We start from the raw sequence: 24,496 nt of genomic DNA, 5'->3' as shown, positions 1-24,496 counted from the left end.
CTGGTTCTCTACCCACTCCAGTCAGGCTGAGTGAGAGCCCGTCAGTTGTAATGGAAGCGGACATGCCTGCTGTGTTTGTTTCACCGAGCACACCACAATTTTCTCAATCCACCGTAACATCTGCGCCTACACCTCACTCACAGTCCAGCAGTTTGTCCTTTTCACCATACTTCATCCTCTCTCAGCACCACAGCCAGCCCTCAGTCCCACAGTTGTGGTCACGTAAAAGATTGTTTCATTCTACACATGATAAAGCTAAGAGGTTGAACTCCACCATTTCAAATCTGTTGACCATGGAAATGCTGCCTTTCCACCTGGTAGATACAGATGGTTTCCGAAAGCTGATGGCTGTCGCAGTCCCCTAGTACCAGTTGCTCAGTCGCCATTACATCTCTAAGACAGCTGTGCCTGCGCTACACCAGCATGTCGCAGACAACATCACCTTAATGAAACACGCGTTCCAACAGTGCAGAGCGACTCCACACCACCTCTGTACTGTGCAGCCAGGGCTCACTGCAATCAGGCAGCCTTAAAAATTAATATGCCTTGGAGATCGAAGTCATACAGCTGAAGAGTTGTGGACAGCTCTCCAGGCTCAGTTTCAGCAATGGCTGTCTCCGCTGAACCTGGAGCCAGGGAAGGCCATGTGCGATAACTGTGCGAACCTGTTGGCGGCCCTACGCTGAGGCCAACTCACACACATGCCTTGCATGGCTCACGTCCTCAACCTGGTGGTACAGCGATTTTTCCGCCAATGTCCCAGCCTGGATGAGCTGCTTCAGAAAGTACGGAGGTTGTGTGCTCACTTCCCCCGTTTACATCCCTCATGACATCGACTTGCATCGATACTGAGGTCTTTGTCCATGGCAGTTAACAGGTTGATATGCGATGTGCTGACGCGGTGGAATTCCACTCTGCACATATTGCAGCGACTGTGGCAGCCACTTTGTTAGATCCACGTTATAAGAGTAAATTTTGCCAGATGCTTCCTGCCTTGGAAAGGGACACTCTAATGTTGGAGAATCGAAACAAGCTTTTAAGCAATCTTAATAGAGCTTTTCCCCAAGATAGTAGTGAGGCACACAGTGTGCATCGCAGCTGTAGTCTTTCAACCTTCCGGCACATCAGTTCGTCAACCCCAAAACATTAGCAGCAGCAGCAGAGTAAGTGGCAGAAGCAATTTCTGTGAGTCCTTTCACACATTTTTTAGACCAGCTCTGACAAGTCTGACATGTGGATAACGACTGGAGAGGATGGTTTAGGACTATCTAGAGCTCAATATGAATACCATCAGTGAGGCTTTTGACCCTTTTACATTTTGGTCTTCAAAAATGGATGAATGGCCTGAGCTCACCTGTCACGCCTTGGAGGTTTTATCATGCCCGGCAGCCAACGTTCTCTCAGAACGTGTCTTCAGCGCTGCTGGTGGTGTCCTGACGGATAAGCGCACCTGGCTGTCCCATGAATGTGTTGACCGCCTAACAAGTCATGGATCTCAAAGGACTTTCGCACCCCAATTGCAGACTGTACAGAATAGGCGATGCTGTACTTTTTAGTGTGCTGCATTGATCTTGCGGAATTGCAGTCTGTGATATGGCTTGTGTGCCTGCTCTTGCTGCGGCTGCAGGTTTTAGCCCTAATTTTTTGAATGTGGAGAATACAGATTTGGTCTCTCAATCCATTGGGTTGGCTGTAGTGGAAGAGGTGTCATTCCTAATTGTACAATTTCTACTGTACTGAAACTGATGCCACTTTTGTTGGTGTCTGCCAGTAATTTTTGGAAATGTGGGGAATCCTGATTGGGTCTCCATCTATTGGGTTGGTTGTAGTGGAAGAGGTGTCAGTCCCCATTATACTACTTATACTGTAGTGAAATTGATGCCACTTTGGTGGTTTTAGGCCCAATTATTTTCAAATGGGAACACTCCTGATTGGATCTCCATCTACTAGGTTGGCTGTAGGGGAAGAGGTGTCATTGCTAATTGTACAATTTCTACTGTACTGAAATTGATGCCACTTTGTTGGTGTCTGCCAGTAATTTTTGGAAATGTGGGGAATCCTGATTGGGTCTCCATCTATTGTGTTGGCTGTAGTGGAAGAGGTGTCAGTCCCCATTATATTACTTATACTTTAGTGAAATTGATGCCACTTTGGTGGTTTTAGGCCCAAATGTTTTCAAATGGGGAACAGTCCTGATTGGGTCTCCATCTACTGGCTCCAGTCAGGCTGAGTGAGAGCCCATCAGCTGTAATGGAAGCGGACATGCATGCTGTGTTTGTTTCACCGAGCACACCACATCTTTCTCAATCCACCGTAACATGTCCTCCTGCACCTCACTAATGGTCCAGCAGTTTGTCCGTTTCACCGTACTCCGCCCTCTCTCAACACTGCAGCCAGCTCTTGGTCCCGCATTTGTGGTCACGTAAAAGATTGTTTCCTCCCACACATGACAAAGCTAAGAGGTGGAAATGCACCATCTCTAATCTGTTGGCCATGGAAATGGTGGTGTCAGGCTCTAATTTTTTGAACTGTGAACACTCCTGTATGGCTGCTATTTTACTGAGGAGGTAACCGGAGAACCTGGAGGAAACCCCCGCAAACACGGGGAGAACATACAAACTATTTGCAGATGTTGTCCTCTATCATCATAAAGGAGTTAGCTCTTTGTCTAGGAGACCGACCACCGTTGCTGTCTACCTTGTGCACATTGTGTTGAAGCTTCCAAGGTGTCACAGGTTTACCGTGACAGAGAGGAGCCAGAAGACTACAGCGTCTGATTCTTCCCGGTTATAGGAAGTTTCGCCCCCAGCAGTTCGCCCCCAGCAATTTGCCCCCAGCAGTTCGCCCCCATCAGTTCACCCCCAGGTACATTTTGCCCCCGCACATTTCGCCCCTATTATTTCGCCCCCAGGAAGATTTGCCCCCGCACATTTTGTCCCCGCACGTTTTGCCCCCAGACATGGGCGAACTGGGGGCGATATGTGCGGGGGTGAAATGTGCTTGGGCAAAACATCCTGGGGGCCAAATGCTGGGGACGAAATGTGGGGGGGCGAAATGTCCCCGGGGGCGAATTGCTGGGGGCGAACTGCTGGGGGTGAACTGCTGGGGGTGAACTGCTGGGGGCGAAACATCCAATTCCCGATTCCTCCCACTCCTGCAGTCATTAGAGAGAAGCCTTTCACCTTCATATTAATCAGTGCAGGGGTTAATCTGCTCAGTTGTGAGCTCCTGGAAGCTTAACATGATTTAGGTTCTTGACAGATTTGTCCTGTTCATCTCCCCTACTGTGATAACGCTGTGCCCCAACACATCAGACTGTTGCCTACCATGGAAATCTTGAAAAGGAAACTGAAGACCCACTTCTTGTGACAAGCGTACAATCTGCGTTAAGCCTCGCTCCAGCATACCGCTGCACGACTAGCTGTACCCTGACCTACTGTATCCTCACCAATCCCTTGTAGATTGTTTGTGCGCCCTCGCAGGCAGGGTCCTCTCTCCTCTTGTACCAGTTGGTGAGTCACCAATGGTGACTCCTTTTCACATGTAAAGCGCCACGGAATAAATGTCACTGTAATAGTAATAATCATTATAGTACTTGTACTCTGGGTCAATTGATGGCACTTTCCAGGTTTCTACCCCTAATTTGATGTGTTTTGGCAGCTTTTGGGCCCATTTGAAGGTGTTGTGTACACGTTTTTTTGTCCCCCCATTGAATCCTATGGCGTTCGGTAACGTTCGACGAACATTCGATGAGTAAATCGGCTAATATTGCAAATTCGGCTATCGTAATCTGAATTGAATATTGAAACATTCGCTTATCTCTAGTTAGAAGGAACATAGAGGCCTATAGGATTTTTATGAGTTTTGTCGCAATGCTCATAAATATTGTCATGTTGTATCATTTTATGCCTTGTTCTACAATGTATACGCCATTGCAAGCTGCGCAGGGTGGTAGTCATGTTCAAGGGGCTGATGTTTCTCGTCACCCTGATACCCCACAAATAAATGGTGTCCCAATTCCCATGTGCTATGGGTGTAGTTCAGTTCACTCACATTTCGGCCGCAGGCCTCCGCTGTCGCACATACATCAGGGGACACCCGATTTGTTTTAACATTTAACAGTTAACTTGACAGTTGAGGTACATCAGATTGTATCAAACAGTTTTGGGCACAGCACCCTCCGTCACTTACTTCTTCAACACAGGACTTCTCACTCCAGTTCTCATGTTCAGACCAGATTACCCCTATGCTTAATCCTCCAGTCAGCCCAAGGGTTTCCCAATCCGGCTCCACAGTATTCCCAAGGTCTACTACGTTTCCTGCACATGGTTCAACACCCATCTTCCACTGTACAGAAGGGTTGTCGGTGCTTTCCACAGCCTCCAACTTGTAGCCTTAGGCTCTGGACATTCCAGGAATCTCCATTGGGGAGTTTTGTGTGACTACATACTGCCAGAACATCTTTCTCCAAACCATGCTTCAGCCCACTGCACCTTGAACGATCCCTAGCAACTGTCACCAACGAACTCCTTCACTAACCAGGAAGTGGTTGACTTTTTCTAACCCTAATCCCTCCCACTTTTGGCTGGACCAATCACCACCTGTCTCCTTTCTCTGTCTGCCCCAGCAGTCGGTTGCTGGGCAAACTTCACCGTTCACCTATTTAACTTTAATCACTACCTTCTAACTGTATGCACTGAACCTACTATGTTCTAAACCAGGCCTTATATCTTATACCCTAATAGGCCCACCACTGCCTAGCTGCACTAAGGTTCCTATCCATCACTATATCCAATGCTTTCCCTATACAGTATCATAGCTCCCAACTGTCCCAGATTCAGCTGAACTGCCCCATATCCCATTATATCAATGCTTTTGTCCCGCTTCTATACTCACCTCTCTGACTTCTTCTTCACTTCTGTAGCTCCTTCTCCAGGGTGAGGCTGCTTCTTTCAGCTCAGTGCATAAATTAATCTTAATTTATTCACTTCTCCTGCCATCAGGTCTCCCAGTCTATTTCTTTGTACTTGTATTGAGGTGAAAAAGTCAGATTTTTTTTTGTGCCTATGAAACTAATAAGAATAATAAGCAATTACAAAAAATGTATTTATTTTGGAGAGCCTCCATCTGGTCTCAAACCCAAAACCCTCAACATCCCAGGTAACAGTTGAACATACTGGGCCACAGGCTCTGGTGATGTAACAAGGAGAATTTTGTGTACTTGAACTGTTATAGCAGCCTCTGACTCCATAAACAGATTATACTGATGTATTATACACACCAGAGGATTTCTATGTATTGTATTCTAGAGGGCGAAGAGACGGAAAAACACTTAAAATATTGTCATGTTTAATGCGCTTTTTGCAAAATAATAAACATCACACATCAACACATAACATAGACATATTTGGTGTCCCTGTAATAGTAATGACCCACACAACACAGCAATCAGATTATTCACGGGAATCGGTAAATGGCGTAAAAAATGTGAAAGCGCTTGATTCAGCGCGAAACAGTTGTCGTCCGTCCTCCTCCTCTCCGCACTCCACTCATTTTTACATTGATATGAAATAAAAGATTATCTTTTAATGGTACGGTGAGTGCAGCTTTTCCTTTTTCCTCATTGTTATGCTATTTTTTATTTTTTAAATCATTGCACCGCCACAACCATATTGGCAGAATTGTTGTCTAAATAACAGGTTGCGTGGTCTTTCTGCTATATAGGTGGTGCAGGTATTCTTTCACTTGTGTTAATAAATATGCTGTTGGTTACCTCAGGGTACCCTCTGTTTTCCACTAGCCAGATACGTTGAAGCCATTTGGACATTAAAGTGGCTGTGTTTGCATTACAGAGCTCAAAACATGTCCAAATAACTCCAAGGGGAACTGACAGTGTTCTACACATATTTTCCAGGCAATTAGAGGCTTTTTAGTGATGAGATTCGGGCAAATTTATTAGCTGTGAATCTAATTTTGGGGGGAAATTTGGCGAAGGGAGTGAATTAGACTTTCAGAAGATCCGCTTATTTCCACCTCTGGCTATTGCTAAAAAGCTGGATCGAAAACTGCAATGGCGGTTTTCCAAAAAATGCTCTGTGCTTGAAAAAAGACCCTGAATGAGTTTAAAAAAGATGCACTAAAATATTTAATAAAAAAGTAGAAAAAAAAATTAAAAAACATAATTTTTGCATGCATTACATAAGACAAAAAACATGCACCCATTAGTGTTTACACTACTGTAAAACTCTGAAGAATTAATTCAGTGTGAAATGCGAATGGAATGAAAAAATAAAAAAGATAATAATACCGAATGTACAGTTTGTATCATTTGTACATTACACGGACTTATTTGGCCACGTCAACTAAAAAAAATGGACAATAATAAGTACAAGCATTTTTGAAAACTTTTTTAGATATCACAGAGATTACAGAGTCATTTGACTAGTTTTGATCAGTAGCTTCACAGACTGCTAAAATTAGGGGGTCTGCAGAATTCAGCCCCTACACAAAAATTTAAGACAAGTGCAAGTTTCCTGAAAATGCAATTATTTTTTAAGGTCCAAACAGACATGACCATTAGTGGTTAAACAAATCTTTAATATTATGTGATACAGTAGAAAGAACTTCCAACCAAAGCAATTTGAGAGAAAATGTTTCTGCAAAGATAAGTAATGCATGTTTGGTGCAAAGTATCTCTATAAGCTCCTACAACAAATATGGATGTCTATGCAAATACTATTTATATAGGTACTGTATACATTACTTTAATCAACGTGTATTACCAGCTGCTTCTTATGTGGCGCCCCTGAGGGTTCGACCGCCACAGGGATGCTGCACCTCTTTAATGGGGTGTAGTGTTCCTCCTTTGAGGTAAGAACAGTGCGATGGTCAGGACCCTCCCTCCACATCCAACACCACACTTCTCCCACCAGAGGAGGCTAGTAGGCACCAGGTGCTGCCCCTACTGGAAGTTGGGAGACTGGGGAACCAAGAGATAGGGGAACCAATTAGTGGGTGAGGGTGGAGGATTCACATTTTTGTCACACTTTAAATTTGATATTTAATACACAGCCATCTTGGTTCTGGGTTCTTTGATCGTGATCTCCCTCCCTGAGTGTGGATCCTGCGTGGACCTGCAGAGGATGGAGACACAGCCCTCGTATCCTGGCCTTGGGTCGAGGGGCAGGTTGCAGATAATGTATGTCTCAGCCCGGTCAAGGACCATGACCAAAAAGGCCCGGAACTCAGGAGTGTAGCTCCACCGCAAATGGATCCCGTGGGGGATGCAGACGGAGCGGTATACGCCACCTGTCCTCACCAAGCTGATCTATTCAGAGGGATTCCTGCTGCAAAAGGGGTACCGGCCCCCCGACACCTGACCTTGATACTCTATGTCCTGGTCAGGGAAGTCCGGTAGGCCCTGAGGATCCCACCGGGTAACGGAAGGAGCGGAGCTGCCACCCGTACCCTTTTTCTGAGTGAAGTTCAGAAGGAGACCCGGCCTATCTACACACACAAACAGACAGGAAAGGACCCGGTCTGAAGTCTAGGAACACTCTGGTGCGGGGTCCTGATTGAACACTGGACTTACTCGGAGGTTGTCGGACCCCCCTGTCTCTGGTGACCGCAGAACTCCGCGAGGAGCAGGGACAAGCCTTTCAACTGCAATCTCCACCGTGAGTAAAACCCTGGAAGTTAACCCCTAAGGCCTCCGGACTCTTTATTCTGCATTACACCGCACTACGCAGCACCAGACCTCCTATACTACAACCCCCTCCATCCTGTCTCTCTGCCCTGAGGCCCTGCTCCGCCTGTGGGGAGTAGTACCAACGACGGCTACCATAACACACTGCTTCAGCGGACTGCAGCAGCGCTGGTGGCCTTCACCAGGTGCCACAGGTGGCGAAGTCGAGATCAGCCACTCAACCCGGATAAGCCCATACCATCCTTTTAATGTGACGGCCCTGGGCATGGAGCGGGTCCGGGCCACGGCTGCACCCCATCGACAACATAGGACCCGACTCCGAGTCCCCCATCTCCCAGGGTAGGGCTTCCAGTGTCACACACTTACATAGCTACATGATCATACTTAAAGGGAATCTGTCACCACTTTGGAGTTATCAGACCTCTACTCTGGGCATACAGGGTATAGAAAAGCAAATCTATACATACCTGTATGGCCCATGGTAGAGGTCTGAATGCAGAGAAATGTAGTTTTATCTTCTTGGTTTTTCACAGGCTCCCCCGGACGCCAAGCAATACCTGCCCATCTGTTTGTTATTCCACCAAATCCCCTCTTATGTACACGTTTATCATATTCCCCCCCTCCCCGCACGTCACAGGGCCCTGTGATGTGCGCTGTTTTGCCTCACCTCCCGGCACATGCGCAAAGCGCGGGTCACTGTAACTTCCCGGCGCCTACGCAACAGAGCACTGCTGCACTGTGCTCAGCCAAACAGGCCCGGGAAGAAACAAAGCACGCTCCCTGTGCGCCGCGCTTTGTGCATGCTCCGGGAGGTGAGGGAAAATAGCGCACGTCACAGGGCCCTGTGGCGTGCGGGGAAATATGATAAACATGTACATCGGTGGGGATTTGGTGGAATAACAAACAGATGGGCAGGGATAGCTTGGCGTCCGCGGGACGCCAAGCCTGTGAAGAACCAAGAAGATAAAACTACATTTCTCTGCATTCACACCTCTAACATGGGCCATACAGGTAAGTATAGATTTACTTTTCGATAACCTGTATATCCATAGTAGAGGTCTGATAACTCCAAAGTGGTGACAGATTCCCTTTAGAAAGCAGGTGTCCCTGATACTGACATAAGATATATAAATCTTCTTTTGGATAGTTAATGATTCACAATTCTATACATGGCATTCAGATAAAACTTGGGAGCCATAAACCTCCTTACAATCACACATTCTGTCACTCTTGTAAAACTATGTTCGATTAGTATTACTTACTCTGTAAGTAGACTCCTGATGTGATTTGTAAAATCCTTGGCAATGAATAAACAGGTATTGATGCAATAAAATCTTTCAAGGTTACAGTATTTTCCAGATTATCCATGATGTATGCACAGGACAATGAATGTCTGGGTAACTGGATGAGCTCCTCTCTGCGACAATAAGTGTATGATTGCTCAAGACCAAGATATATAAAGGGTTTCCTGTCCGCAACACATCGAACAGCTATACAAACTGAAACTACAAGAGAGGAACTCTGTAAGACAAAGCCTAGAGGAGAACCGAAATACAACACCGGTCATAGGAATAAAACATAACCCTCACTTTTATCACATAAATAAATATAACATATTATCACATCACACATAACGACATAAACCCTCTGTTGCCACAATGTCTTCATCTCCCTCCACCGACCTTCACGTCCTGCAACAGATTTCAAATCTACCCAATCCCTGTGTGGTAGGTTATAGATGAATTTCTAAAAGCTTTTTATATATATGACGCGCCCCTGGGCCTGTGTCGCGCTGCGTTGCGCACGCGGGAGCTTACCCGGAGCCGGATCTCTTGAGGGTTGTAGTCTCGTGGCGGTGACCCGGTCCGTGCCCAGGGAGTCAAACTGAGCGGCGATGTAACAGCGGTAGATGCAGGACGACTACGCCACCCGTTGAATGCAGCTATGGAGCTGCCGCTGCAGGACAGTCCGCTGAGGCCGGTGGATGGATGGTGCAGCGTAGATGGTATAACCCCCAACGGGAGGGGTATGGCCTCAGGGCAGCAGATGTGGATGATGGGGGTAGCAGGAACCACTCAGAGACGGTGCGGTGTAATTCAGGGTCTTTACTGGTAACAACGATAGACCCTCCCGGAGTACTTGCTAGTGAACGGGGCCTGGTCAGTCCTTGAGCAGATGGGATCTCCCCTGGCCAGGCGGAGTTGTAGGCCTCCCAAACTGACTGTACTCTTCTGGCTACCTTGCTAGAAGCGGATATAAGTAGCCCACGTCCCTGAGTGTGCCGTGTGGTGCTCACCCGTATGGCCGGTGACTCGGGGCCTTCTAATGGCTTCCGCTCCACGATGGCGGTGCTGGTCCCACGCGTGTGACCGTGCCTTCGGGTTTCTGGGCCTGAGGACCTGAAATCCCCTGCCGGTCGGCTTCTGCTGCTGGGTAAGAGTTAGTCCCCACAGCCTCGGACGCCGGGTCCGGTAAGAAAGCTTCTCAGTCAGGGCGAGCTCTGCAGCTGCCAGCCCCTGACTCGTAGTAGTATTGCTTCTGCTGTTTCTTGTCTCTACTCTACTTGACTCCTAACCCTGCTTCAGCCCCGGGTTTATATAGGGGAAGTTCTTCCCCTCCCAAGACTGGGCAGGAGGTGTGGCATGCACAGGATCCCTGACCAAAGGACCTCCCACCTGCTCTCAGACATAATATCTCTATCACTGTGGCAACCAGACCCCTGGGGTGTCACATATATATTTCTGGTGTGAAAATATAGAACAGACTTAAAAAAAAAAATTGATCCAGTGCTATCAATATCTATCCACCTCATTTCTATATAAGCCTGCACGTTTGAGTGGTAAGGTGGCATGGTTAGCCGTGACAACTTGAAGAAGGCTGAAGCCAAGTTTTTTTTATTATGAAATCAGAATCATCAATCATCTAACTATTAGAGATTATAAAAACCTATCAAAGAGGACATGATCTACTGTCCTCCATTTTTTTCTCCACAAGGGTATATTGAAGCCACCTTCAAACACAGCCGTGACTCGCTCTATAACCCCTAAATCTAAAAATGGGTGTACACCCACAACATTTCTCACCAGTGAAGAGCAAGTGCCTGCATAGGAAACCTAACACCACTCTCTATCTCCTACCTGCCAGATGTTCCTGTCTCCTCAGTATCTGCTGCCTGAATTATCCTGAAATCTGCCAGGATTCCTGCTATTTACATGGCCTTCACCTAATTTTATCATTGGCATTACATCCTTACTGCGTTTAATTTCCTGAAATTCACAGTTTCACACGAATTCAAACTTAAACTCCTAGTTCACAAAAAAAATTGGCCCAGCACCATTTCCTACACTGCTGAAGCATCAGAAAGTGGTTTAATGTCTTTTTAAGTGGCTGTGCGAAGTTCCCCATAATGCCCACCAGCTATGACATCTAGTGGATTATCATACCTTGTATAGTGGTGGTCAGTACCTCGGCCATCAGAAATCAGCAGTTCCCAGTGAAGCACAGTTTGTATGACAGAGTCGTCTTCAATCTTCCGAGTCACTCGATAAATTTCTGTTTTCTGTAGTGCGTCAGCTTTTATGGTCATCAGGGTCCTCTCATTCTCTACTTTAGAGTGTAAGCTCTTATGATTAGTGGGGTCCTCTATCTCATGTAGAATGTCAAGGCCCCCCAAACAGCTTAGCTAGGGGGACACATTGGGGCACAGGCCCATTCATTTTATTATTATGTAGTGTTTTGGGGTTTTGTACCTTCCACCCTTTTTCTCCTCTCTATTGGTCTCCCCCACTCCACCTTTTTATTGATGATAAAATGTGAATGGTGCTTACTTATACTTGAGGACATCTACAGGTCACCAGTAACTGCCAGGAAAATATGCCGGAAGATGGGGTTGTTGGTTTGAGCGGGAAGAAACCTTTGATTTCCTTGGACCAGGGCTGAAAACTGTGCGAAGATCAAAGGTTTATAAGGCCTTTGTTCTGCATACTCCAAGCAGTTTGTGCGCAGCAAGTTAGAAAAGTGTCCCTCCCTCCCCAAAAATTTTCCATTGCGATATTTGTTAAATGGTATTGTCGCCCAGATAATGTTGGGTAGACTTGGTTCTTTTTAAAGATCATATAAATTATTTGATTAATTATTTATTATTATTTTTTTTTCATTGATGAATTCTTAATCGTTTTTAATTTTTTATTATTAAATTAATTTGTATTGGTAACACTTAGTAAATATTGCGGCCTATTTTATCCAATTCATTTGTATATGTATTTATTTTAGTTAACACATACCTGTACATATTTTGTATATTGTATATATATTGTATATTTTGTAACTAATGTATATTGAATTGGGCCATGTGCCTTCATGTAAGCTCTTTTGATCAATGGGGTCCTCTCTATCTGTAGTGTGTAAGCTATTATGGTCAGCAAGGTCCTCTACAGTGCTGCTCGCCATTATTGGCACCTCTTCATTTTTTTCATACACTGTACAATATCCTCAGAAATAAATGGAAATGTACCAAAGGTATATCCTCAGGATTTTTTAGTAATTGGTCCAAAGTAATGCAACAATAAAACATTGTTTTTCAACTACCATGTTGCAATTTCAAAGAAAAAGAAAAAAATTAATACTTGGTTGCACACCCTTTGGCATGGCTGACAGCCTCTAAATGTTTCTTGTAGCAATCTATAAGCTTCTTGCATTTCTAAACTGGAATTTTCTCCTACTCTTCCTTTGCAGTTTGTTCAAGCTCTTGAATGTTTGCAGGGTTCTTTCTCCCAATGACAGATTTCAGCACACACTAAAGATTTTCAATGGGATTGAGGTCAGAACTCATTGCTGGCCATTTTAAAATAGTCCATTTTTTCCTTTTCAACCATTCCTGTATACTTTTGGATATGTGCTTTGGGTCATTGTCTTGTTGGGAGACCCATGATGTTCGACTCAAACCAAGATTTCTTACACTGGGTAGGACATTTCGCTCTAAAATCTCTTGCTAATTCTCTGATTTCATGATTCCTGTGATACGGTCAAGGCCTCCAGTACCTGGTGCAGCAAAGCAACCCAACAGAATTATGGATCCTCCACCATGCTTAACTGTTGGTAAGTTGTTCTTTTCCTTATAAACTTCATTGCTTCATCTGTTAATGAACTGTTGCTTTGCATTGCCAAGAAGCTCTATTTTTGTTTCATCTGTCCACAGAACATTTTCTCAGAAGGATTGTGGTTTGTCAAGGTACTCTTTGGCAAAGATCAGTCATTCCTTTTTATGTCTTTTCTTCAGCAATGGTTTCTTCCTTGACCTTCGTCCATAAAGCTCTACTTGGTTTAGTGTGTGGCATATAGTACTTGTTGAAACCATGACCTCAGACTGTTCCAGGTTGAACTTCAGGTATTTGGATTTTTGACGTGGTGTTTTTTCCACCATTTGCATCAACCTTCGAAGACATCTCTTGTCAATTTTCCTCTTCCCCCCAAGTCCAGTGAGGTTCTTGATGGTTCCATGCTTGGCATACTTTTTAATAACATTGTGCACTATTGAAACTGGGGTACAAAGGTCTTTGGAAATAGCCTTATACCCTTTGGAAATCTTGTGCTTGCTAATAATAGCAGTTCTAATGTCCTCAGACAGCTCCTTTGTCTTCACCATTTTGATAAAGGAACATGGCCTCCCATGTGGCTTTTTAAAACACTGAAGTTATCATTCATTGGCTAATTCATGTCACATGGGCACCGACAATTAATCACAGGTGAATCTCTTTTGCGATTTTCCACAGGCGAGTCAAAATGTGTTTCTATACTAAATTAATGTAAAGGGTGCCAGTATCAGTGACACAGCAAGCTTTAGGTTTTTCTATTTTTCCCTCCCATTGCTTTTTTTGCTTTAAATTATTGTTTATCATTTGCTCTTTTGTATTTAATACGAGTGCTCTATACAAAAAAACTGTTTCACTTGATTCATTTTTTTCAGGAGATATTCCATATTATGTACTTGTAACTTCATGGGTGCCAATAACGATTAGCAGGACTGTATCTCTCCTTTTAGCATGTAAGCCCTTATGGTCAGAAAGGTCCTCTCTATTTTTTTCTTTCTTGCAGAGTGTAAGCTCTTATGATCAGTGGGGTCCTCTCTCTCTCTCTACTATAAAGTGTAAGCTCTTGTGGTCATTGAGGTTCTCTCTCTCCTCTTACCTATGTGTTTTTTCAGAGCAATTTCAAGCTTTCAAGTATTGACATTTGCACAAATTTATTCAAGGCAAATAGAATTATTGGAGGAGATTCGACGAAGCCAGCTGTGAAGATCTGAAGTTGTGGGTTGTAAATAATCACCTAGGCAGGTTAACGATGCAACAATATTTTATTAGTCACATCCATGGCAATATAGCAATTCCAGGTAAATGGACAAAATACAGTTCGTTCAGTCCTCAAGTTCTCAACCTGGGATCAGTAGTTCAACTGACTTTATATCAGGCCATACTCACTGTCTCCCAACTTTTAGTTGGCCCACAGATTTTGCATCTCCAGCCAGTCTAGTCTGTAGCCACAGTCCATGATACTCCAGAGGACAGGTAAAACGATGGAAGCACAGGTATCCAGTAGCAACAGTCCTTTAAGAAAGTTTAAATCCAAGCAGCATATTCACAATTGTAGCATGTTTATCCAGCTTAGTCGGTAACTGATCTCCAACACTCCATAAGCCATCCGTCGGCTCCACGTCCACAACCATCGATCCTCTCCCTTCGGTGTCCTTCCACCAACTCCACACTAAACATGTGGCTTCTTTACTTCTTCCCTGGGATCAGCCCCTTGAATAGGCAGAACTGCTCTCATCCTCCCCCCTAAAGCTAAGTGTAAAGCTAAGTGTGCATTAGTGGAGGTATTTTTCTTGAACTCATCACCTGGGTCTGAATGCGAGACTTCCTGTAGTGACGGCTCCTCTGGATCTTCTTTCAACACTCACACAATAGGCCTAGATGCTTCTTGAACAATGGTTAGCTGCTCCTGAGATACTGATGAAATTACACTTTACAAGTAAAATTTGTGTACTGATGAGTAAGCAGAACATTAATTAAACACAGCAAGCAAATCTCTAATAAAACATAATAATCAATTGCAGTAAGTGGGCAGCTCCTCACACCAGCAAATTCAAATTTCAAAAGAGCTTATATCTATTTAGCAAAATTGGCCAGAAGATGATGTGACACCATGTCTGAAAATATCTAAGGAGGGAGAAAACACTGTGGTTAGCACTGACCTACAAGGTTCCTCACCTGCATCCTTACTGTGCCATGGGATTTACTGCAGCTCAACATGTGCTTCAGATATAGCCTGCAGCACAGCCAATACTTATACAAATGGCTTCTCTTCTGAAAGTATGAACACTTAACAGTTTACCAAACTAGGTTCTTCTAACTTCTTCAAAGTGACATATTTTCTACAACAGTGATGTGTTCCCCCAATCAAGCCAATAGACTCTTCTGCTCTGCCGTTCTCAACTACAGCTGGACATTATTGTCTCGTCAGATCGCTCTTTTCAATGGTCCTTCAGCTCCTCCTGGGGCAACTTCTCCCATCATTTTCTTGCCCTTTCAAATTATGGCCATAGCATTGTACCATAATTTCCGAGGCCACCATTAACCCAGGTGGCTTCGTTTCCACATTTGTCCTGAATATGGCTCATAAAATCCATATGAAACCTCATAAATAATTAGAAACCTAACAGGTCTGCACCATCACTGTTATGATATGATGCCTCTGGCAAGAGGAGCTGTGTCAGACACACTTGGCATTATCTTTCAGCATAAATGATAACAGTCTAACTTCACTTGATGACCTTTGTTCCTCCAATTGTTACCCACAAGAAATAAGAAATTACATATTAATTTGAATGTATCTAGAGATATAAATGTGAATAGGAATATTGTGCAATTCTACTCAGAGCTCTCGTCACAGTTACCTAATGGGTACAGCCGATACCGGGATAATAGAAGTACTATCTCTACCCTGAGCTCTCTGCAGGACAATGTGCAGCAAAATTCTGAACGACTGTTTTTACTTCAGCAAAACAAAGATGATATCAAAAATAGGAACCAAAGAAACAACATTTGAGTCCAATGTCTTCTAAAATCCCCTCCTTGTTTTAATTTATTTGCTACTTTATCTTCCATCGTCAATGGACTGCTGGGTCATCCACTAAACACTCTTATTAAAATAAACAGAGCAGAGCAACCTTCTAGTTCAAGTGACCAATGACTCAATAATGTTTTCTGCATTCTAAGTCATAAAAGAGAAAAAAAAAGAGATAAAAGAGAAAAAAGTCCAAAGTCAGCAAAGACTTACTTACAATGTCACGCGTATATGCATTTTGCCTGATCTTTCTCGTCACACACTGTCACAATATTATGCGATTATGCTTCTGCTGGATCCCATATCATTGGGGTTTTCCATTTGTTCTTTTAGAACATCATGGTGACTGTTCTTTAAACTTACTAGTGTGGCACCCTGCTATACACAGGTACCACAGGACCCAAAAGGGTGCATGGACGGACTTCTCCACAAGAGGCCCTCATTACATAACAGACACCTCCACCCTTCCACCTCATACCACCAGAGGGAGCCTTGTTAGGGATATATATACTGGAGGTGGAGTTAGGGAGAGAGTGTGCTGGCACTGAGACCAGTGAAGAAGCAGCACCTGTTAGCTGCTGTGTTGAGGGCCCCGAGTGTGGCCGAGGCAAGGAGAGAGGAGAGAGAAGTTAAGGGGGCAGAGCAGCATCTGAAGCTCACCCAGGACAGAAGCCGGACTCCGGGTCCGCGCCTACAGGGTCCGCTACACCCAGTAGGGACAACTGGCATACCAGGAGGATTCCAGACCCCTGGTCAACCTGAAGCTATAACCAATTACAGGTCTAGGAACCACAAAGGCCCCAGCGTCCAGGGATAGTGGTTGCCAGAGAAAAGTTCTACTACCAAGCAAACAAGTGAGAGAGTGAAACAGTACAGAAGCTAGGCCTAGTTCCAGGCTGGCCAGAAGCTTTAGAGAGAGGAAGAAACGGACCAGGAGGCCTACTACCCGCTCACTGGGGAGAGTCCAGAAGTGCACCATTCCTACTAGGTACCCTGGACCATGCCTGCCTTTACACCAGTAAAGGTACTGAAGCGAATCCCCTGTGTGCGTGTCCGTCATTCCCCCTGACCTGACCGGGCCACCTCTCACCTGCATCCCCTTCCATCAACCTTGCCCCGGGGGCCCGCTCCACCTGTGGGGAGCAGAAACATCCCAGCTGCCATCCCATCACCCCTGGAGGTCTGCAGCAGCGCTGGTACCAATTACCAGGAGCCACAGGTGGCTTCACGAGACAAAACTGTTAATAAACCCCTTTTTTAAAGAGTGACCCCAGAGTACGGGCCCAGGAGCCGTCTGCCGTGACATCCCAAGAAGGTAAAGGTCCGGGTACCGAGTCCCCCATATCCCCCTGAGCGAGTCACTTGTGTTTCCAGACAACCACTAGTTCTTCCTTTAGTACTTTAGACACCGAAATCTAATCTTCCCAAAGTAACACATGCTGCTGCCATACTTTTTATTTATAAGTATCCTAAAATCAAAAATTCAATAAATCTGAGGACCTACCACGACAAGGACGTCACCCTAATACTGCCACAACTCAGGATAAAGCAGAGGAAATGAAGCTTCTGTGGAAATGACTCACACTCCCTGATCACAAGGAACTTGGTCCAAGTATGCTTACGAACTGAACAACTAATGTTTTCGATTGGATCATTTCTTACCATGTAGTGTTGTAATGGCTACTATGTTCATTACTTTCCCACTTTTATTGTCATAATCAATATGTCTGGTGATGATTACTGGTATAAATAAAGCCTCTCCTTTTTTTATCATTATTATTTTTTAGTGTTGGACTTTTTTCTTATACCCATGAGCATTAATCCTAACTTTATACATTTGAGCTTCATTATATTGCCATCTGATTCTTCCTGTTTCCTAGTTCTTGCTTTTTTTTGCTATTTTACTTGACGTTTCTTAGCTGTAATGTATTCAGCTTTAGTTCTGACTTAGTTTTCTTCCCTTTTCTCTGACCATACAGGGTCTGGAAGACTGACCTCAACATATTCAGATGTTACTGAAAATATGTCTCATACTCAAATAGCGGAGCAACATATAGCTTCTTTCATTCTGAAGAGGTTAGATATATCACAAAAATGAGCCCAGATTCTCTGCTATGTTCACTATTGTAAGATACACATTATGTGTTCTCAAGAAACACATTTCAAACAGTAGGCAGTGGGCACAGTCAGTAGACACAAACATTACACACATTACACACAATGGCACTTTGCTAGCAACCTACACTCCAGATCCTGCAGAGAAGCGACAGCCATTCCTAAATCCCTTGCTCAGCAGTTCCTTAGCTGCACTATAACATGGATGTATGTTACATCATTCCTTCATTTAATATATTGGCTGGCATGTATTCACTAAAATGACTGCCTATGTATCCAACAACCTTTCTTCTCAATTCAATTAATACTGGAATCCTCTGAACCACAGTCTTTTGCTGGATCTGACTTGATAACTCATCAGGCTAATTTGGCCTCTAATATGACACTATCAGATATATTAAAAGAGCCCTCTAACAGTTACAACTATGAAACAATTGGAGGCTTCAACACTTCCCAGCACCGCAAATGCAACCGCTTTGACTATGTTGTTCAACAGCTGAGTGCTCTCCACTGCCTACTGTTTTCACTTTTTGGAAATTTTTGTGGCCTTACAACACACAGCTGTCTTCTGTAAATTCATGTTATCCTTCCTTACAAATTGCACCTGATTATAGAGGCTAAATTAATGTTTATTACTGAGCACTATTTGTGTTGCAGGTATTCACCAGTATATAGGACATTTTTCTTCTGACCACTCCTATGACAATTCTACAAGGTGTTTTCATAACACATGATGCTGAACTCATAAAAAAGCCCAATACCTCAAACTCAGTCTCCAAAAATTGACTTTTCTCTTCTCATATTCTTCAGAATTTACAAACGGCCCTTGAAAGCTAAACATGTACTATACTTCACCCATCTAAAAAGTGTCTCGTACAAGTTTACCATAGAAAATTTTTATGAAATCGGGACCAAGAGCGGGTGGGTGTTGACCTTGGCAATCAGACCTAGCGTAGTTCAATATAACATGTAAGTGCTCATATAATGGTGAAGAGTGCTTTGGCCACTACTTTCCTTATCACCCCTGTAATAGCCAATAGTTTTCATTGATTTTATTCCATCGTATACTACATTCCAGTCTCCTCTTTGATATCATTTATCTCAGTCCCAGAACTTTCCCCCATTCCCATTTAGTAACCTCTGCCTCAAATTTGCTTCATTTTTCCAGATATAATTGAGACTTAGATTCTTGGAGATTTAAAGAATTGACCTTGTTTGGTAGAATGAATGTCCTAAAAATGCCCCTGCTTGCCAAATTACTGTATCTATTGCAGACCATTACACCCACATTCTTTTTTTTTTGGGTGGGGACTCGTATCCTGCAGAACCTGGACTGTTTTGGTTCTTTTATCTAGTTATCAGGACATCCAGGTTTCTGTAGAGAACTACTCTCCAGGCCAAAAGATGTAAGTAGAGTTACTCTGACTGAATGCATTGTATATTATTTAGCCTCAGCTCATACCGATGTTCTTTTTATTTCATAAGATTACAGTCTTGGGCAAATTCCACACTTACCTAGACTTGGACCCCCTCAGCACTTGATACATATCCCATGTCCTGTAGCACCTAACACACTATGGCTGCTTTGCATATGCCTAATGTGACATGCAGCAGTGGTGCTGTTGCAGAGTGTGACATGCAGAAGTAGGGCTGTTGCTTTAAAAGCATTCAGCAACTATTAGCAGTAACACAAGCACATGAGACAGGAAGTGTTGTGCTCCAGAAGCATCCAGAAACTAGAGGGGTTAACACAGTCACAGGAGAAGGGGAGTGTTTTAGCAGAGCCCCAGGGGGATTGTGGGGAAGTTGTTTACTGTCTGGCTGGAGGGAAGAGAAAGGTGGTGAGTGTGTTCTGCATCTGATAGACACGCCCCTGCAAGTGATAAGGATTCAAGTCAGGAGTGAAGCTAATCACAGGTCAGGTAGAGTTCCTGAACTAGCAGTGCAGAGTATTGTCAAGCAGAAAGATAAGAACTGTAAGAAATGGTGTCACAGGGTATCATCTCCCTCAGCAAACCCTACCCCCCCCCTCCATCTCACTGTGCTGTAAAGAATGCTATGTTCATTAATGTGCCTTTGCATTAGAACTGTGCTGTCCTGTACTACTGGGAAAACTGTGAACTGCTGTGCTGCTAAGGAAACTGTACTGCTTGTCACTGGAGCCAGCTGCTGATAAGACTTAACTTGCACTGGCTGTGCGGCTTCTTATTAAATGCTACTGTTCTACCGTTTATGAGGACTCTTGTCAAGTGTGTCTGGTCAGCAAGTGAAACAACCTACGTGTCTGTGCCTGAGGGTTAATACCCCTGTGTGCCTGAGAGAAGCTGCAGCACATAGTCTATGGTCGCCCTGAGTAACGGTTCCCCCAGGATTCCAAAGAATTCATGTAACCTGTCTCGCCCCTATCTGAACCTAGTGGCGTGCGTGTAACACTAAGGCCAACAACTCTCTTATTGTCCCCAGCAGTTCATTAATTGCAGTTGACGCGCCCCCTGGGCCGTGGAGTACTCGGTAGCCGGGCTGGTCATTGCTAGGGGAGATGTCACAGTGGCGGTGATCCAGTCAGTGACCCAGGGCGGTCAATAAAAGGGGAATTTTGGAATGGGGATTATAGTTTTTATATAATGCTCGTGACGCCACCTGTGGTATGCGGCTATATGGAGCCGCCGCTGCGGTGCAGAACCTCTGGAGCCGATGATGACGCAGCAGAGTTGATTCAGCTCTCCACAGGCAGAGCTTAGCTCCAGGTCAGGAAGTAGTGATTTTATGGATGTTGCTGTGCAGTGTAGTGCAGAGGATGGCGCAGTTAATAATCAGTCCACAACTTAATGGCGGTTTCCTCTTATCTTTACTTGCAGTGGTTAGGCAGACCGGGGCACGGGTACTAGCTGGTAGTAGAGGTCCGGGCGGCCTGGAAGCAAGTTGGGAATCCACCTCGCCAGGTGAAGTTAGGGTCCTTCCCCTTGCGCTAATCTCTTTGGCCCTGCTGCTTGTAGCTATGCTGTGGCCCTCGTCCCTGAGTAAAACGTCTTTGTGCTCACCCGTATAGCAGGCAGCTCGAGCCTTCATGGAGTGTCGCTCCCACGTGGTGGTGCTGGGCCCTATCGTGCTGCTGAGCCTCCGGACGTCTGATGGGGCCAGGAGACCTGCAGTCTCCTTCCCTCCGGTTTCTGCTGCTCGGCCTTCAGTGCCCCACAACCTCGGACTCCGGTGTCCGGTTCTTCTGCGCTTCTCTCCTCTGGGGTGAACTGCCATGCAGCTCCACTCCCTAGGTCTTTCCTCGTCGGCGTCCTGACTTCAACTCCTCTCTGCTCTCCTCACACTAACTAACCCCGCCTCCAGATCCCAGTTGCTAAGGGGAGGAGCTCCCCTTGCTGGTCTGGAGCCAGGAAAGTGTTGCATGCTAGCAAAACCTGACTAGGGGACCCCTCCTTGATTCCAGGCATGGCATCACCCCCTTGTGAGGGAGGCAATGCCACTGTGGCAACTGGACTCCTGGGGTGCCACACAATTACATATAATACTTTGTTTTCATCTGACTTTTCTTTCAACCCCTTCTTGGGCAGCTCAACTGCTGTTCTTCATTGTCCATTGATAATCTTTGAATATATGTGCTTCTCTCACACCCCGGGCACAGCCATATACAACTGCTGCTCTCCTATACAATCTATGTCCATTCTGTAGAGCTTGGGAGCTTGAAAGGAATATGCAAACTTTTATTGACCACTGCCCCAAATTTCCACATAGCAGGTTACTCTTCCTTGAGAAGCTTTTGAAACTGCTCAAGTAATTCATGAAGTAACAGGTGCTGCTACTCTTCTCTTTATGTTTAATAAAACCAAAGCTGCATAAAAAAATCTTACATGTTACCTCGTGCAAGGTGTTAAAGCAATTATTCCGTATAATAAAAATGCACAAAACCTAACATATGTAAGAGTTGCTTGCTGTAATATCTAAAGAAATCAGTAAATTTACCATTATATGTAGAGATGAACAGATTGCTTGAAATTTAAATTCGCTAGCTTTGCCAAATTTTCAAAGAAATTTGATTCAAGGTCAATAAATTTCCTACAAATCACAATATTGAATAGCCTCTAATTGCCTGGGAAATATGTGTACAACACACTGGGGTCTCCTAAGTTAAGCTAAGTATTATATATATAATATATATACAGTCATGGCCAAAATTGTTGTCACCCTTGACATTGTTCCAGAAAATGAAGCATTTCTCTCAGAAAATGATTACAATTACACATGTCTTGTTATAGACATGTTTATTTCATTTGTGTATATTGAAACACAAAAAAATGAGAAAAAAAGGCAAATTGGACACAATTTCACACAAAAACCCCCAAAAGGGGCCAGACAAAATTGTTGTTACCTTTCCAAAATTGTGGGTAAACAACTTTCTTTTAAGCATATGTTGCTTGTTCTAACTCACCTGTGGCAAGTAACAGGTTTGGGCAATATGAAAATCACACCTGAAACCAGATAAAAAGGGGTAAAGTTGACTCAATCTTTGCATTGTGTGTCTGTGTGTGCCACACTTAGCATGGAGAACTGAAAGAAGAGAAGAGAACTGTCTGAGGACTTGAGAACCAAAATAATATCAACAATCTCAAGGTTACAAGCCCATCTCCAAAGATCTTGATATTCCTTTGTCCACGGTGTACAACATAATCAAAAAGTTTGCAACCCATAGCACTGTGGATGGCAGAGAAAAATTTATGAAAGGTTGCAATGCAGGAAAGTCCGGATTGTGGATAAGCAGGCCCGATCAAGGTCCAAAGAAATTCAGGCTGTTCTGCAGGTTCAGGGTGCATCAGTGTCAGCGCAAACTTTCCATCAACATTCGAATAAATTAAAACGCTATGACAGGAGACCCAGGAGGACTCCACTGATGGCACAGAGACATAAAGAAGCTAGACTAGTTTGCCTAAATGAACATGAGTAAGCCAAAATCCTTCTGGGAAAGCGTCTTGTGGACAGATTAGAGTAAGATAGAGCTTTTTAGTAAAGCTCATCATTCTACTGTTTACCGAAAACAGAATGAGGCCTACAGAAAGAAGAACACAGTACCTACAGTCAAATGTGGTAGAGGTTGAAATATGTTTTTGGAGTTGTTTTGCTGCTTCTGGGACTTGGGGTCTTGACTGTGTGCAAGGTGTCACAGTTATGAGAAAACATGCATATTCTTCCCCGATTAGCCTTGAAGCTGAAAATGTATGTCCTATCACTATCGGATCTATGTGAAGCCCAATATTTATAACGTTATTTCGGAGACCTAAAGTCTGGTGTCAATGTATAACATTTCCCTTGAAGGAAACAAAAATGTAATTTCAATTCAGGATGTATTTCCTGGGGACAAAAGCCTCTGCCACTTCTCTACCTATGTGTAAACACATGTACCTTTTGTTATCCAACCCTCTGAAAAGACCTTTCCTATTTTAATTACCTGTCCAATCTTTAAAAATCTGTCTACACACCATAGACATCCTCGTTGGCACTGCAGGGGTCCTTTACTTTAAAAAGGACCTGCCTACATGTTAATTAAGATTCTTCACTAGAGATAGGTGTACCCGAGCAGTAAAGTTCGAGGTCCGTACTGAATACCTAGTGTTCAGGCACGGACCCTGAAAACGGACTTCCACAGTAAGTCCGTGTTACTGTCTGATTTCGGCAGCTTGAACATCGACTGTTTGTCATGCTGTCATCTGCAGATCAGCAGACTGAGATGGCCACTCCAGAAACTTCACTTTTTTCTGGTGTAGCCAATGTCAGGTCGACTTGGCCTTGTGTTTTGGATCTTTGGCATGTTGGAACATCCAAGTATGTCCCATGCGCAGCTTCTGGGCTGATGAGTGCAAATTTGCCTCCAGTATTTGCTGATAACGTGCTGCATTCATCTTTCCTTCAACTTACCAAGTTTCCTGTGCCTTTGTAGCTCACACATCCCCAAAACATCAGCGATCCACATCCGTGCTTTACTGTAGGAATGGTGTTCCTTTCATCATAGGCCTTGTTGACCTCTCTCCAAATGTAACGCTTATGGTTGTGGCCAAAAAGTTAAATTTTGGTCTCATCACTCCAAATTACCTTGTACCATACGTTTTGAGGCTTGTCTCTGTGCTGTTTGGTGTATTGTAGGAGAGATACTTTGTGGCATTTGCGCAGTAATGGCTTTTTTCTGGCGACTCAACCATGCAGCCCATTTTTCTTCAAGTGCCTCCTTACTGTGCATCTTGAAACAGCCACACCGCTAGTTTTCAGAGAGTCCTGAATTTCAGGTGATGTTATTTGTGGGTTTTTCTTTACATCCCGAACAATTTTCCTAGCAGTTGTGGCCGAAATTTTTGTTGGTCTACCTGACTGTGGTTTAGTTTTTACAGAGCCCTTGATTTTCCATTTGTTAATCACAGTTTGAACGCTGCTGACTGGCATTATCAATTCCTTGGATATTTTTTTGTATGACCTTTCCTGTGTTATACAGTTCAACTACCTTTTCTCGTAAATGCGTTGACAATTCTTTTGCTTTCCCCATGACTCACAATCCAG

General features: G+C 44.2%; 1 protein-coding gene across 1 annotated transcript in view; it reads right to left on the bottom strand.

Annotated features, from left to right (window-relative positions):
- The window catches only part of THEMIS2 (thymocyte selection associated family member 2), a 226,625-nt gene extending 217,446 nt beyond the window's left edge, over positions 1–9,179 (bottom strand). The window contains exon 1 of the mRNA XM_073666154.1: positions 8,968–9,179. Within this exon, the coding sequence (XP_073522255.1) occupies positions 8,968–9,073 (106 nt within the window). The 5' untranslated portion in view covers positions 9,074–9,179. The remainder of the gene's footprint in view (positions 1–8,967) is intronic.
- Between the last annotated feature and the right edge of the window lie 15,317 nt (positions 9,180–24,496).

The sequence above is a fragment of the Phyllobates terribilis genome, unplaced genomic scaffold (genome assembly GCF_046119375.1).
Source record: "Phyllobates terribilis strain yellow unplaced genomic scaffold, ASM4611937v1 Scaffold_2__4_contigs__length_985480577, whole genome shotgun sequence".
NCBI lineage: Eukaryota > Metazoa > Chordata > Amphibia > Anura > Dendrobatidae > Phyllobates > Phyllobates terribilis.
This window is presented reverse-complemented; position numbering and strand designations above follow the sequence as displayed.